General features: G+C 37.5%; 2 protein-coding genes across 3 annotated transcripts; one reads left to right on the top strand and one right to left on the bottom strand.

Annotated features, from left to right (window-relative positions):
• The first annotated feature begins 1,557 nt into the window (after positions 1 to 1,557).
• On the top strand, positions 1,558 to 7,948 carry xpa (xeroderma pigmentosum, complementation group A). 2 transcript variants are annotated; one of them, XR_003673922.1, is made up of 5 exons: positions 1,558 to 2,063; positions 4,235 to 4,400; positions 4,485 to 4,602; positions 5,449 to 5,711; positions 6,868 to 7,948. XR_003673922.1 is itself a non-coding variant. In XM_028444954.1 (4 exons), exons 1-4 carry the CDS (start codon positions 1,669 to 1,671, stop codon positions 5,601 to 5,603), a joined length of 834 nt encoding a protein of 277 aa, XP_028300755.1. In that variant the 5' UTR covers positions 1,558 to 1,668; the 3' UTR covers positions 5,604 to 6,011. The 2 variants fall into 2 exon arrangements, 1 of the variants encoding a protein (XP_028300755.1); XM_028444954.1 differs by lacking the exon at positions 6,868 to 7,948 and having other exon boundaries at positions 5,449 to 6,011.
• Positions 6,681 to 12,409, bottom strand: kpna7 (karyopherin alpha 7 (importin alpha 8)). The gene is made up of 12 exons (XM_028441077.1): positions 12,344 to 12,409; positions 12,126 to 12,269; positions 11,247 to 11,332; positions 9,747 to 9,915; positions 9,576 to 9,675; positions 9,161 to 9,243; positions 8,897 to 8,983; positions 8,650 to 8,826; positions 8,208 to 8,441; positions 7,076 to 7,258; positions 6,844 to 6,990; positions 6,681 to 6,755 (listed from the first exon to the last, which is right to left on the bottom strand). The coding sequence occupies exons 1-12, from the start codon at positions 12,407 to 12,409 to the stop codon at positions 6,681 to 6,683; spliced, it is 1,551 nt and encodes a 516-aa protein (XP_028296878.1).
• Between the last annotated feature and the right edge of the window lie 2,029 nt (positions 12,410 to 14,438).

Below are 14,438 nucleotides of genomic sequence, written 5' to 3'. Positions count from 1 at the left end.
AAAAAAAATCAAAAAAAAAATCTGCAGTGTCATCAATTAGGAAGTGATCTGCTTTACTTTGACTCAAGCCTCTTAAAAACATGTGGAGCCTGCTTCCGTGAGCAGAGAGTGATGCAACAGGGATTAACTGGACACCTCAGGACAACGTGTGAAGGACAAACTCTTTTTGGACACTGAAGAACATAGGAGCAAATCCTTCCTCTCCTCTTATCTCATCTCTTCGTTTACTCTTCACCCCTCATGGGACAGAAAGCGTAGCAGTCTTTGGTCATCAGTCATACTTCACCCCATGAGTGAAGCCCCATCTCCAGCCATTCAGCCTCCACATGTCTGCACTAGGTGGCCCCTTAGGTCTGCACCACTTCCTTTTCCCTGGTGCTGTCCGGAGTCCATCTGAGGGCCACTATAGTGGGGATCCACTCTAGGAGAACATGACCAAGCCATTTTAGATGACGATGCTTAACTTCTGTGATTTCGGCAGTTGGTAAAGTTCATGTATAGTTCCTTGTTTATTTGATTTGGCCGAAATACGCAACAGATCATTTTCAGACATCCATTGAGAAAGGAGCCAACTTTGCTCATGCTGCCCTTTAAGGAGGTAGATATGTGTCTTTATTATTCAATTTAAAAAAAAAAAAAAAATTAAATTAAATAAAAAATTAACTTAAATCAAAAATAACCTTTTCAATTTAACAAAAAAAAAAAAAAAAAAAAAAAAAAAAACTTCTTTTTTTCACTTCAGGTAAAAAAAAGAAGTGTTTTTTAGGGGCTTCGAATGTTTTTGCATTCAAACACTTCTTTTCTTTGACTGAAAAAAAATCAAAATTATATATAATTTACTACGGAATTGTCTCTTTTGCCAGAAATTTTAAGTTCAAGTCACAGCGATGGAAAAAAAAATACATAAGAATGACAGTTTTTTCCATCTTCATACACTTCTTGTTGTTTAGAAATGCCTAAAAATCTTCCATATGGAGGTTGTGTCTTTATTATTTAATAATTTCAAAAAAAACTTTTCTATTAAAAAAAATCACTTAAAAGAAAAAAGTGACAAATGTATCAAATCAAAGTAAAAAAAGTGTTCAAATGCATTGAGTATTTTTTTACTTTGATTTTAATTTTTTTAATTGAAAAGGATTATTATTATTATTATTATTATTATTATTATTATTGTTGTTATTGAATAATAAAGACACAAGAAAAATAGACAAGAAAACAAGGATAACAGTGCAACCAGAAACAAAATAAAATATTATACCAATGTAAAATAATAAACAGTGTCAAAATGAGCTATACAGGTACATGGATGTAGAAAATCCAAACATAAGTAGTTTTGGGGTCTCTAAGAGTACTTTAATGGGATCCAACAAGGTTTATGATTAATATTTGCATGATGTAATTATTTTGTTACGTTAGAATTGCAAAAAATATATTATTGTTTATAAATTATATATATTCTAATTATGATATTCTAAGTAATCCATCATGTGCGTTACTACACTTCAGCCGGTAGGTGACGATATTTCACAAGTTCCAATTATTTATCAACGAAGAAGAAGAAGCAAAAACCGGAAGCCACATTTGATCCTTTAACAATAAAGCTCATTGTATAACTCTCAGTGTTTTTAGAATGAATTCATTTATGTAGTTGCAGTGAAACATTCACCAATGGATCCACCAGAGTCCGGAGCAGCAGATGCTGATGATTCTGAATCTAGTCCCGGTTCAGATCCGAAGCCCACAGCCGAGCTTTCAGCAGCGATGCGGGCTAAAATCGAGAGGAACCGTCAGAGAGCGTTGATGCTCCGCCAAGCCCGACTGGCCAGTCGCCCTTTGTCCGCCCTGGAGGGAGCGACATCGGCCAAAGTGTCCAAAACTATCGATTCCGGAGCGGGCTTCTTCATCGAGGAGGAGGCGGAGGAGGAACAGAGAACCGTGAAGGTGGTTCATCAGCCTGCACCGGTCCTGGAACCGGACTACCTGCTGTGTGAGGACTGTCAGAAAGCTTTCATGGACTCTTACCTCAGTAACTCCTTTGACCTGAGAGTGTGCGACAGCTGCAGGTACACTCAACGATATGTTATGTGTAATGAAAAGGTGTGGGACGATATACGATACTCGCCTTACGATAACGATACGCGAAAACGACAGTTTGAAAAATAACCATGCTTTTATTTAACTTTAACTCTGGGCATACTTATATATACTCTGGTTTAGAGCTGGGCGATATGGACCATAACTCATATCTCAATATTTTTTCTCAAAAATGGCAATATACAATATTAATCTCAACATTTTTAACTCAATAGTCTGACCAGAAAGACAATTCTGTATTAAATTTGCTGATGAAAAATGCCACACAAGCACATTTCTTAACAAACAGCTGCACAGTATGTGTCACTTTTGACTTTTTCTCTTATAAGGGACAGCACGTGTGAGTGAGTTCTGTATTGTGGTGATCATCTAACTGGGATTTTTATGCTGTTCTGAGAGAGTACAGTGACTCCTAAAATTAGTATTTTAAAACAAAATATGATATGAAATATGTATCTCAGAAATATGGAAAAATTGTAAACTAAGGACACTGTTTGACTGTACTCTATGAATAATATTGAATACTTTTATGATGTCATTTGTACTGTGTGATTGTTTAGATTAAAACAAGTTAACAAAATACTGTATTGATGTATATTGACATAGGATATATTGTCTTTTTTCTACATCTTCAAAATAGAATACTCGATAGAATCTAGATATATTGCCCAACCCTGCACTGGGTACCACCTATTCAACTCAATAGGAATATAAAAAAATCTAATAACTAATAATAATAATAAACAAGAGTGATTTTTTTTCCTATTGAAAGTGCCACTCAGCAAATAGAATCCAAAAAAAGAGATTAATAATTCATGACATGGATGGAAAGATATGAGAACGCAACAAATGGCCCATGCACTTTGGTCTAAAAAAAATTCAGACATTTTGACCAATTGTTCCCTAATTATTCAATAGGCACACTGTACATTTTTAGTTCAATCGGATGAACAGTTTTTGAGATATTGCCAATTTAGTGACGGAGGGTACGTGTTGATTTTTGTGCGTTTTTATTTTTCTTCCATTTTCATCTTCCAATATCTTAGGAACTACACCACATAGAAAACTGAAATTTGGTATATAAATACAGCTCTACCTACTCTCTCAGAATATACAAAAATATATACATCCCCCATATGCAGTTATGGGCCAATAAAGATAATAAAATAATAATAATTTGGATTTGAAGAGACCGTCACCCAAGAACAAATGCATATATCTGACTAATCATTAGTGATTTGAACAGTCTATGTAATGTACATAGCTCAAAGCTGAGGATTATGCAGAGTGGTTTACTGAAGCCCCAAACATGTTGGAGCCGTAAACCCTGAAAAACCTTTTTTTTTTTCCAAATTTGAGGAGCTGGCATGTCCACCATATAGAATGTGTAGCAGATCTTTTTGTATATTCTGAGAGAGTAGGTGGAGCTGTATTAGTATACTAAATTTCACTTTCCTATGTGTTGTAGTTTTTGATATTAGAAGAAGAAAAATAAGGACGCACAAAAATCAACACATACCCCCCTCACTAAATTGGTCAAATCTCAAAAAGTGTTCATCCGATCAAATTAAACATGCAGTGTGACTATTGAATAATTAAGGTGCAATTGGTAAAAATTTCAGAATGTTTTGAGACTGAAGTGTGTGGAATGTCCTGAAAATGTGTTAAAATGACATGGAATGCTTTTATTCAAAAGATAAACTGTTTGAAATCTGAACTGAAGACAAGACATAAAAAAAAAAAGGGAAAACAAAAAAGGACATGCTGCGAAATGTATTTAAGTAAAAAAGTAAAACAAATGTCCCTTCAACAAATTCCATGTTTTATTATTTTCTAAGAACTTGTAGAATACTTTCATTTAGCCTGAAGAGAATCATGTTCTCCAGGTTTCTGGAATGGAAACGTGTAAAATCGAGTCCTGCTGTGCTGAAAAGTCTTTCACAAGCAGCTGAAGCTTAAAAGTATTGAGTAGAAATGACAGATATTTGTTTCAAAAAGTAAGAAGTAAAAGTAAAAAGTTTCCCAAAAAAAAAAACAATACTCAATTTCAGTAACAAAGTATTTGTACTTTGTTACTTGTCACCTCTGCAGACTAAAAGAGTATTTTGAATAAATTAGGTTTTCATGCTTCCACACACAGAGACAACGATGTTAAACATAAGCTGATCTCCAGAACTGAAGCTAAGCAGCGTTTCCTGCTGAAGGACTGTGACCTGGACAGACGAGAACCTCCGCTTAAGTTCATACTGAAGAAAAATCCACACAACCCCCGATGGGGGGACATGAAGCTCTACCTGCTGTTACAGGTGGGGCCCTACGTGTGCGTTTATGTGCTATTTGGATTGAACGTTATGCAGAATTACAGTTAATTACAGTGTGTGTGTTCCAAGGTGGAGAAGAGGTGTATGGAGGTGTGGGGTTCAGAGGAGGCTTTAGAGGAGGCCAAAGAGACCAAAGAGGAAAACAGAGAGACGCAGAAACAGAAACGCTTCAACAAGAAGGTCAAAGGTTAGTTGTTTTTTTTCACATGGAGTAGGGCTGGGTGGTATGACCAAAAATGTATATCACTATATTTTTAAAAATCATAACGGTTTCACAATATATGATGGCATTTTTTTTTTTTTCATGCATAATCAGGTTTTCACAACATTTTCTACTGATTGGAAGATGAATTACTGCAGTAGATTGATTTAAGATGGTCTTTTTTACTGTCATGAAGAGTGAATATTGTAGAATAATTCCACACTAGTAGTAATACAAGTTTACAACAGCAGCCCAATGGCTCTTTGCCGCACTAGCTTAGCTTTAGCATTAGCTTGATTTCTAGCTTTAAATGCTGCATACTCAGTGGTGTGGTGGTTTCTTATGGTGAATAATGTAGCGTTTTGTTTGCAGCTCCACCAGGACTTATTTCCACATTATAGGAATTACAAATTGCAATCCTTTGTTCTCTTTTTTTGTGTATTATTAACCGTGCCTCCGTGTTCGTGAGTGTTGTTCTCCTGTAGCAGAGGCATGCACACGCAGGGACACGCTCACATGCCGCTTCAGAGCTTTCATTTGTCTTTTTTTTTTATCCATTTACATGTATGATTTACACAACAACTAACACCAGAGCACTACTGTTTACCTTCCTATTTAGAAGTGCAACATTGAAAAGGGTCTGGTCTGAAACGCGGCGCCGCATACCGTTCTGAAAGTTTTGTAACTAAATACACCAGTACGGCGGTATATTAGAAATTCATATAACGAAAATATATACTGGTATTCGGTATGAACCGGTATACCACTCAGCACTAACATGGAGGATGTTTAACTTTGCAATGCTGAGACTTCTACATTGTGTGTGTTCAGAGCTGCGCAGAGCGGTGAGGAGCAGTATGTGGACCAAAAACACCAGCGCTCACCAGCATGAGTACGGACCAGAGGAGGTGGTGGATCCAGAGGAGGATCTGTACAAGAAAACTTGCACCAGCTGTGGCCATGAACTCACCTATGAGAAGATGTAGATGCCGACATGGAGAAAGTGTTACAAACATGATTGGAATAAGTTATGGGAAGCTTTCACTCAACCATGATGTGGTTTTCCCAGACTTGTTTTCTGCTTCAGTCTGAAGGTACTTTATCCTGAGGAAAGATGGATCCAAACTATTCCTTTGTGCTTTCTCATGTATTTCTATACGATTTGTAGGAATGAATGACTGATCTAAATGGTTATATGAACTAGAGTTTCAAAGGAACTTTACCATTACATTACACACAGAAAATGTCATTATGGCTTTTTATATCAACTGACAGGTTTTTGTACTCCCATCAGAGTTTACATTGTTGTTACATCACTTTCATATCCTACATTATGCTTGCAACGACTTGAAACACTCCTCGGTTGCACATTTTATTAAATTGAATGTGTCAGACTTAAGCTTGTTCATGATCTAACATTGTCAAGCCAAGTATTATCTCCATTCAGGCAGAAAGACATTGAAAATCCAGGACTGGTAGTGATTTATGCAAATTTCACTCAAGAACATTAACCTCTGCCAAATGTTAATTATTTGGATCGGTGATCACAGTTTGTCATTGACTTACCCCACTGAGTCAAATTTCATAAAGATCAGTCGGTTGCGAAATGAGATCGGAATTTTGGAAATTTCCACAATATTTTAGGATTTTAATTTAAAAAAAAAAAAAAAAAAAAAAAAAATCTAATCCAGGATCAGTAAATTGACAAGTGATCCCTTTACAAAACTTGATAAATCCTGTGGTGCAAGGTTCATCTCTGGTTTTGAAATTATAGTACCTCCTTGGCAGAGGTAACTAGCATTTATTGCACCATTTCAGGATACATGGATTAGACTTTTGTACAATAGATTTGAAACATTGCTGAATCATATTTTTGTACATTAGATTTTGCAATGTTAAATAAAGCCTGGTTTAATACCTAATCCTTCTTAAAAAAAAAAAAAAAAAAAAAGGGTTCTTTGGATTATACTAGTTCTTTACAGTATCCTTAAGTGCAGTTCTCTAAACAGCAGTACAAACAGATAGTATGAAAAAAGTTTATTATGATTTAACAGCTTTCAGGTTCAGAATTCAAAGGGTTTTTCAACCCTCGAAGGCTTGAATACAAGTCCCTCCTCCATAGTGTCAATGTTAACTTCCTGTAACAAAAAAAGATCAGAATTGTGGACATTTGGATCAAAGTCAAATGCACACAATTTGATTATAAAATAAGGTGAATTGATTTACATCACTGAAGTATTTCTCCAACAGATTATGTGCAGCCTGATACACCATCTCATTCTCGTGACTCTGTAGCAACTCGATGCGGTCTAGTCCTCCCAGCTCTTCAAACAGCAGGGAGAATTTCTCCGTCTCTTCAAGCTTCTCTGCAGCCTTAGTTGCAAGAAAACAGCAAAGGTGAGTTTGTCAGTGTCCCAAGTTTAGGGCAGTTTCAGCACCTTAAAGTACCAAGCCTCACCATGAAGAGGTTATTGATTGCATCCAGTATGACCAGAACTACTTTAGGATCTTTAACCTGCAGCAGGTTGATGATGGCTTCCAAGGCTCCACTCTGCACCAAGTGGACTACCTGCTCCACAGTGCCCCCACTGGTAAGGTTTGTCACTGCCCACACAGCTTCTCTTTGACACTTAAAGTCCCCCTGAAAACAAACCATTAGCAAGATTCATAACTGCAAAAAATTAAGGACAAAGATCCATCAACTGCAGGATGAAACCCAATGACTGAATGAGGCAACAGATGAAGCTTAGATTTAATGGAAGTGCTATTTAACATCGTGGAACAGACTCCCAACCAAGGGTACGCCGAACCATGCGTCAGTTTATTTAAAAACAGGAAAACTTTCCAAGTTTTTAGACTATTCTCTCGACTACTTTATCACAAAATCACAGTACTACTGCTTAATGCTTTTTTATTGTAATTAAGCAATTTCTGTTGTAGAGGTCATTTTATCAAACTTCTAACAATAGGAGACAATTTGCTATATTTTTCAAAAGTAAGTTTTTACGGTTAAAGTAATTACATGGAAGTTGTTTTGGTTAATAAATAAGCTATTATGAGCATGTAGATTAACTCCATGGAGTTTAGGAGAGCCCACAGATACACAAATAAGCAGCATAAAATTATGGAGGGGCATTTATGATTTGACAAAAACTCAAGGGGGTAAACAGGACTAAAATGGTTAAGAACCACCACTATATTACACTGAAACCAGCACGTTATGCTTCATTCACGCAAGCTTAACATAACATCTTAATTAAAATAGACGTTTGAGTATTGTGTTAAGTCACCTTCAAGTATAATCTTAAAGGCAGTTTGTGCCAAAAAGTTAGTCTTGTGTCCCCAGGTTTACAATTAAAAAAAAAAAAAAAAAAAAAAAAAAAAAAAAAAAGCAGCCTATACAAAAATAAGGTAATTTTAACAAATCAAGGTCAGAACATTCAAGCCCATTTGCAAAGACAGTTAAATATTTGTTTCCTTTGCTATGAAGTTTAAACACCGATAATATTTGAAGGTAAGGTTTATAGACCTACTCTCATCAATTCCTCGACAAGGACAGTTTAAGGTCTTCAGACCTAAAGAATACTCACATTTTTGAGCAGGTCTACCAAAGGTGGAAGCAGGCCACATGTGATCAGTTGTTGAATTTGTCTGCAGGGTCCTGCAGCAATATTTGACAAAGCCCATGTAGCCTCCTTCTGAACACTGGCCTTGTGATGCCTCATTAACCTGGGTAAGATGGTCAGTACTCCTGCATCAATCACCATCTGGGTCTGCAGGTCAGACCCACTCACTATGTTCCCAATGGAGCGAAGAGCTGGGGTCTGGAGGTCAGAACGTACATTAAAACCATGGCAGGTTTTGAACAAAACCAAGTTAACCATGTGTCACTAGGACAAGAACATAGTCAAACAGGAAACATTTTCAGGGCTCATTGAGGTAGAATTTAATTGTTTATCTTGGGTACTTTTTCCCAAAGGCTTAATTTCACAAGGGTTTGAGATAATGAAGAAGATGGCGTGGATACAGTACCATGACACGAATATCCTCATGATTCAGGAGCTCTACTAGACGGGGAACAATGCCCGTTTTCACCACAACATCAATGCGATCATTATCACCATCTGAAAGGTAGGATATTGCCCAACAGGCATCTGACAAGATGTCCTTATCAACAAGATGGAGTAGCTGGATCAGAGCCGGCAACATCTGCAGGAAAGAGACTCGTTTTACCATTGGGTTTAAGGATGCCTAGAGTCTAAACTGAGGTTTCACATACTTTCAAAATTGCAGACATGGGTGGAAATGGGTTCTTGTTCCTGCACAGATTAGACAAGGTCCATGTGAGATTTCGTAGATAGCCAACCTGCAATTTTAAAAGAGAAGAGCAGCGCTATAAAACAAAGCCACACTGCAGAGGACAAGTAGTTCAAAGTTAGGCCAACACTTCTCTTCATCTCAATCACCACCTAAAATCCCAGGTCCAAAACTAGACTTTGCAGCAATAATTCTACAGTTGCAGTCATGTCAAGTTCCATCTTACTGGTGTTTCTGGAGAAATGCGTGCCAGTAAAGCTGGGATGACGTCGCATTCTATCAGGATGTCTCGATAAGCAGGACCATCACCTTTCAAGCAAATAGTGGAAACAAGTATTAGAAAAGTAATGGCCAGCCATCATTTCTGGAGCAATTTATAGCAGTTATTGCACTTCAGCCATTTTTGTGCCTGAGAAAACTATTTTAACAAATATTCAAAATTTAAACAATTTTAGTTAATTGCTGTTATGTGAATCAAATTAAATTCCTGCTTAAATCCAAGTTTTATTCCGTACAACAATGCACTTTGAAATGTTTTCATGTAGCTCTTCAGACCCAACACTAAGACCCAAGATGATGCACATCAAGCCATGTTTTAAGGTATGACAATGATATTAAAACATTTAAATGGTTTATCACACCTGCAATGTTGCCAAGAGCCCAGACAGCTTGTTCACTAATGTGCAACAAGGGGGAAGCCAGAAGAGTAATGAAGGCTGGCACAGCTCCATTAGCCACCACCTGAAGCAGACAGATTAGGTAAACCACCATTTAAATCAGTAGAAATCTTTGACCCACTTATTGTCGAGCACCTGTTTTGTGTGCCAAGAGGTCCCAGAAGCAATGTTTGTTAAAGCCCAGGCAGCTTCAAACTGCAAAGTTGGCTCATCATCCATGGACAGATAGGTTACAAAGCGGGACAGCAGGCCAGCGTCAATGATTTCCTTCAAGGGAGGGTTTCGCTCCTGGGAAAGCAGCTTTCTAGAAAGCAGTGAGTATACTTAAATAACCATTGCACTTGCAAGTTATTGTTTTAAGTATAGATAATGAATGTTGATGTGATGCATTCTTTGCAATTCATAATTAACAAAAAAGATGTAGGGGACCTCTTTAGTTTCACGTTGTGTATTAAACTTAAAACAAACCTGGATTGTTTCCACAGAGATGAGCCAACATGGAGAAAGCTGCACATCTTTGTTAATGCAAACAATGCCACAACACATTGAGTCAGTGGGCTGCGCAGTGTAAAGTTGAGGCAGTTGACCATAACCATATCCTCAACCCATAATGCTGTGCGTGCCATTTATAATGGTAACCCCCTGCCTTAAAGCACTGTGCTGATCAGCTGTCTCCAGTATTCAGACATTTTTAACACCTCACTGGAGACATGCACCGTACCAGCCTGTTTTAAGGCCTCCACCATCGTTCCTGTCCCTAAAAAGCTGAGGATCACAGGACTTAATGACTACAGACCCATCGCTCTGACATCTGTGGTCATGAAGTCCTTTGAACGCCTCATGCTCTCCCACATCAAGGACATCACCGACCCCCACCTGGACCCCCTGCAGTTTGCTTATAGATCCAACAGGTCTGTAGACGATGCTGTAAACCTGGCTCTCCACTTCATCCTCCAGCACCTGGACTCCCCAGGCTCCTACGCCAGGATCCTGTTTGTGGACTTCAGCTCTGCTTTCAACACTATAATCCCAGCTCTCCTTCAGGACAAGCTTTCCCAGCTGAACGTGCCAGACTCCACCTGCAAGTGGATCACAGACTTCCTGTCTGACAGGAAGCAGCACGTGAAGCTGGGAAAAACCATCTCTGCTCCCCGGACCATCAGCACTGGATCTCCTCAGGGCTGTGTTCTGTCCCCTCTGCTCTTTTCCCTGTACACCAACAGCTGCACCTCCTCTCACCAGTCGGTCAAACTCCTGAAGTTTGCAGACGACACGACCGTCAGCGGTCTCATCTCAGATGGAGACGAGTCTGACTACAGGTGGGAGACAGACCGGCTGGTGTCCTGGTGCAGCCAGAACAACCTGGAGCTCAACGCTTTAAAGACAGTGGAGATGATAGCAGACTTCAGGAAGAACCCATCCCCCCTAAATAAGGCTAATCTTAAAGGCAATGAAAGGATTATGGTAAGATTTTTTTCCCCCAGCACAGATTTAAGTACATTTAAAGGCTTTTAGGTCAAACTTCTAAAACCAGTGGAGGATCAGATTAAAAAGCGATGTTACAAGTATTGAGTTTGCTTAATAGACAAACTGTAGATTGGTTACGTATGGGTTGGAGGGTTATTGTCGGCTCACCTGGCAGCTTGGCAGCCTCGGATCTGAGACTCCCTGCAGTTACCAGCAACGTCCTTGATGATGTCCTCAAATGATTCATATTTCACCTGAAGGACACAGTAGCTGAGTCACTTTCCCCATTATGAATACCCTAATGCCTAGTAGGTTCCCAAAGTGGGGTACATAGAAATTAAATAATTAGCTTGTCAAAATTGGAAACTAGGTCTGTCCTGATGCAACTTGTTCATTTCCGATATGATACAGATATTGCAGCCTTGCATATTGGCCGATACGATATTGATCTGATATCAGCATGAATCATAATTTCCTTGTTCTTATTTTGTAGTGTGGAATGTTTGAAAAGGCTTGATCAAGTGATGTTACTCAAACGGAATAGTCAGCAGTAGGTATGATAAAAACTGACCCATTTAATGTTAATCAATTGGCTACATAAATGTTAATCTTAACATAATATCTACAGCTGAATAAAATAAATAAAATTGAATTGGGGGAAAACAATTTTAATCTGATATTTGTTTTCAGGCTAACATCGGATCAGGACACCCCTAAAACTAGAAGTCAGTAGCCTCCATGCATTGTCACAAATTACACATTGGCCCCTGTAAGACTACCCTGCCTCTAGCAGGAACAAAAAAAAAAACAATCTCATCGAAAAAGCTAAAATAAAAACAATGGATTTTTAGCTTTCACAGACATGAAAACAAAATATAGAAGATTTCATGGAGAAGTGCAAACCAGAACATTAATGTTGAAATTACTCATTTTCCCACCTAGAATCTGTGGACCCACCTGAGATTAATCAGCTCTTTATTTGGCACCTGAACTAAAATGAGTATACACTTGAGGGATAAGCTCCTTCATTAAGTTCTGTGAACTGACCAGCTCGTTGGGGGAGCATCCAGGAGACAGAGCCTCCTCGTCGGGCAGAGAGGACAAGGTAATATGTCTCCTCTTCATAAAACTCTCATCTTTTTGGCGTTTGCGGAGCTCCACGCACTCAGAAATCCGTTTTTCCCGAAGTTTCTACAAAAGATGAAGTCAACATAGGTCAGTCATTTTCAAAGTTTGATTTCATATACTCTTGAATATCAACTTACTGTTGGGTCTTTGCCTTTGTTCTTGAACTTGGACTGCCGTTCATTGTTGAAGTTGGTAGTGGGCATGGTTGGTGGGATCTCTGTGGACTCCCTGGAGGTGCTGGACACACACTGGTGAAAGAATCAACTCACAGAACCTGGACAAAGGTTATAGGAACCAAAGGTGACCCAGGTGAGCCTAATTAGGAAAGGAACTACTTGATTAATCCCAACACAGCTGTTTGCTGATGATCTAACATTCTAACCGCCTCTGCACTAACCAAAATATGATTTAAAAATAAAAATAAATATTGTATAACTTTTTTTTTTTTTTTATCATTTATTTATTTAGATTCTTATCATGAAAGTGTGAAGTGATAGTTGATTTTTTTATTTATTATTTTTGTAAAATGAAATCCCCTTAATTAAATTTTACTTGTTTTCCCTTACCCTATACCTTGTTATTCTTAAATTAGAATTTCTGAAACATTTGGATAGAAATTTGTTTTTTTTTTAAATGGAAAAGTCTCATGTCTATCAACTATCACTATTAGCCTATAGTTTCTGCTAATTGCATTTGCAAGAATGATAGAAATCATTGTTCCCGATGTCATTCTGTTTCTGGCTGAATTATCTTTGCACATTCACATTCAATAAATGACAAAATAGTGCAAAAATAACACTGAAACCACCTTTTTTTCTCTCTCATTCAACACTGTTGAGTGGCACTAACAGTGTTGTTGGTTTTAAAGTCTTGCACTGGTGATATCACTCTGACAATAGGTGGCAGCACAACACAACTGACTGACAACTTGTCTATAGAAGCCCATTCCCGCCAGTAAAATAAAATAAAATCAATTGAGAAAAGTGAAATAATAATAATAATGAATTAAGAAATACTAGTTAGTTAATCTAATTATCTATATCTAATCTTGAGATAGTATCTTATAATTATGGCTTAGCATCTCATAATAATGATTTAGGATTTTTTTTTTTTGGTTTACTTTTTTATTGGCAGGAATGGGGTTCCGTACTTGTCTTGACTATTTTAAACTAAATAAAAATTATACATCAATCAGAATTCCTTTAGTAATCCCAGGGGGAAATTGCTTTTGTTACAGCCACTTGAGTAAAAAATAAAAAAACGAATAAAACATTTAACAAAGACCAAAGAAAGAATAAACGTTAAATAAGTGTATAATTAAGTAAAAGATAACAAGTAGGAAAGCTTTAACAAGGAGAAGAAGGGGAAGAAATTGAAGAGTTAAATCTGAGTTAATGTAGTGGTAAATCAAATGTTTGATGGTAATAATGGAGTTCCTTCCCTTCCTTCTCTAAAACCAGCAGGAAAGGCTAAACAATAGCAGCTGAACTGCAGGTTTCCACCCTCATCGAAGTATAATCACTTCCTTTTTTTAGTAACACATAAGCACAGTATTTATATTTGTAGTTAAGATGAAACTATTTATGTAAGCTAAAAAGAAGAGGCGCTCTCCTGCTTGTTTGTTTAATAATTCTCTTGTATTTTCTTACAGATGTAATTAGCCTTTTTTCCACATTTATTCTGATAGGATACTTGTTCCATCCACATCGATGCAATGAAAGACTACTGTTGGACACTGCATTATACAAGGTGGCAGAATATAAATAGTTTATAGTGGCATGAATGAAGAAAACTTAAGTTTAGCAGATGCACACGGACGCTTTGTTGTTTCTCCCACTTGCACATCACTGTAGTTTTATTCCAGTTACCATGACACTAGAGTTTTGTTTCCAGCAGTCCTGATTTTAACCAGCTCTGTAGGTGATTAAAAATCAAATGATCAGTGGATTGTATAACAGGTTTATCCATCACCTTTACAGTGATCATTCCTTCTGTTTCTGAGGCAGAAGGACAAGCTTTCAGAGGTGTAAAGAGTACTGATATATCCTACTCATGTAGAAGTACTGTTACCTGATTGAAATTGTACTCAAGTACAAGTAAATCATACATAAAATACTCAGGCACAAGTAAAAAGTAGCTCAGTTAAATGTTAAGTTAATTTCATCCCCCTATGTATATTTTTGGTAATAAATCTTGCCATGGTTCCTTTGCATACAGTAAACATCTCATGTA

The sequence above is a fragment of the Gouania willdenowi genome, chromosome 1 (assembly GCF_900634775.1).
Source record: "Gouania willdenowi chromosome 1, fGouWil2.1, whole genome shotgun sequence".
NCBI classification, from domain to species: Eukaryota; Metazoa; Chordata; class Actinopteri; order Blenniiformes; family Gobiesocidae; genus Gouania; species Gouania willdenowi.
Note: the sequence above shows the minus strand (reverse complement) of the source record. Positions and strands in the feature narration are given on the sequence as shown.

Coding starts and splice junctions, on each gene's coding strand:
- xpa (XM_028444954.1), top strand. CDS start 1,669: ATGGATCCACCAGAGTCCGGAGCAGCAGATGCTGATGATTCTGAATCT. Junction 2,064..4,234: donor AGAGTGTGCGACAGCTGCAG/GTACACTCAACG, acceptor TTCCACACACAG/AGACAACGATGTTAAACATA. Junction 4,603..5,448: donor CTTCAACAAGAAGGTCAAAG/GTTAGTTGTTTT, acceptor GTGTGTGTTCAG/AGCTGCGCAGAGCGGTGAGG.
- kpna7 (XM_028441077.1), bottom strand. CDS start 12,409: ATGCCCACTACCAACTTCAACAATGAACGGCAGTCCAAGTTCAAGAAC. Junction 9,676..9,746: donor CCTCTTGGCACACAAAACAG/GTGCTCGACAAT, acceptor TGTCTGCTTCAG/GTGGTGGCTAATGGAGCTGT. Junction 8,827..8,896: donor CCATGTCTGCAATTTTGAAA/GTATGTGAAACC, acceptor TCTTTCCTGCAG/ATGTTGCCGGCTCTGATCCA.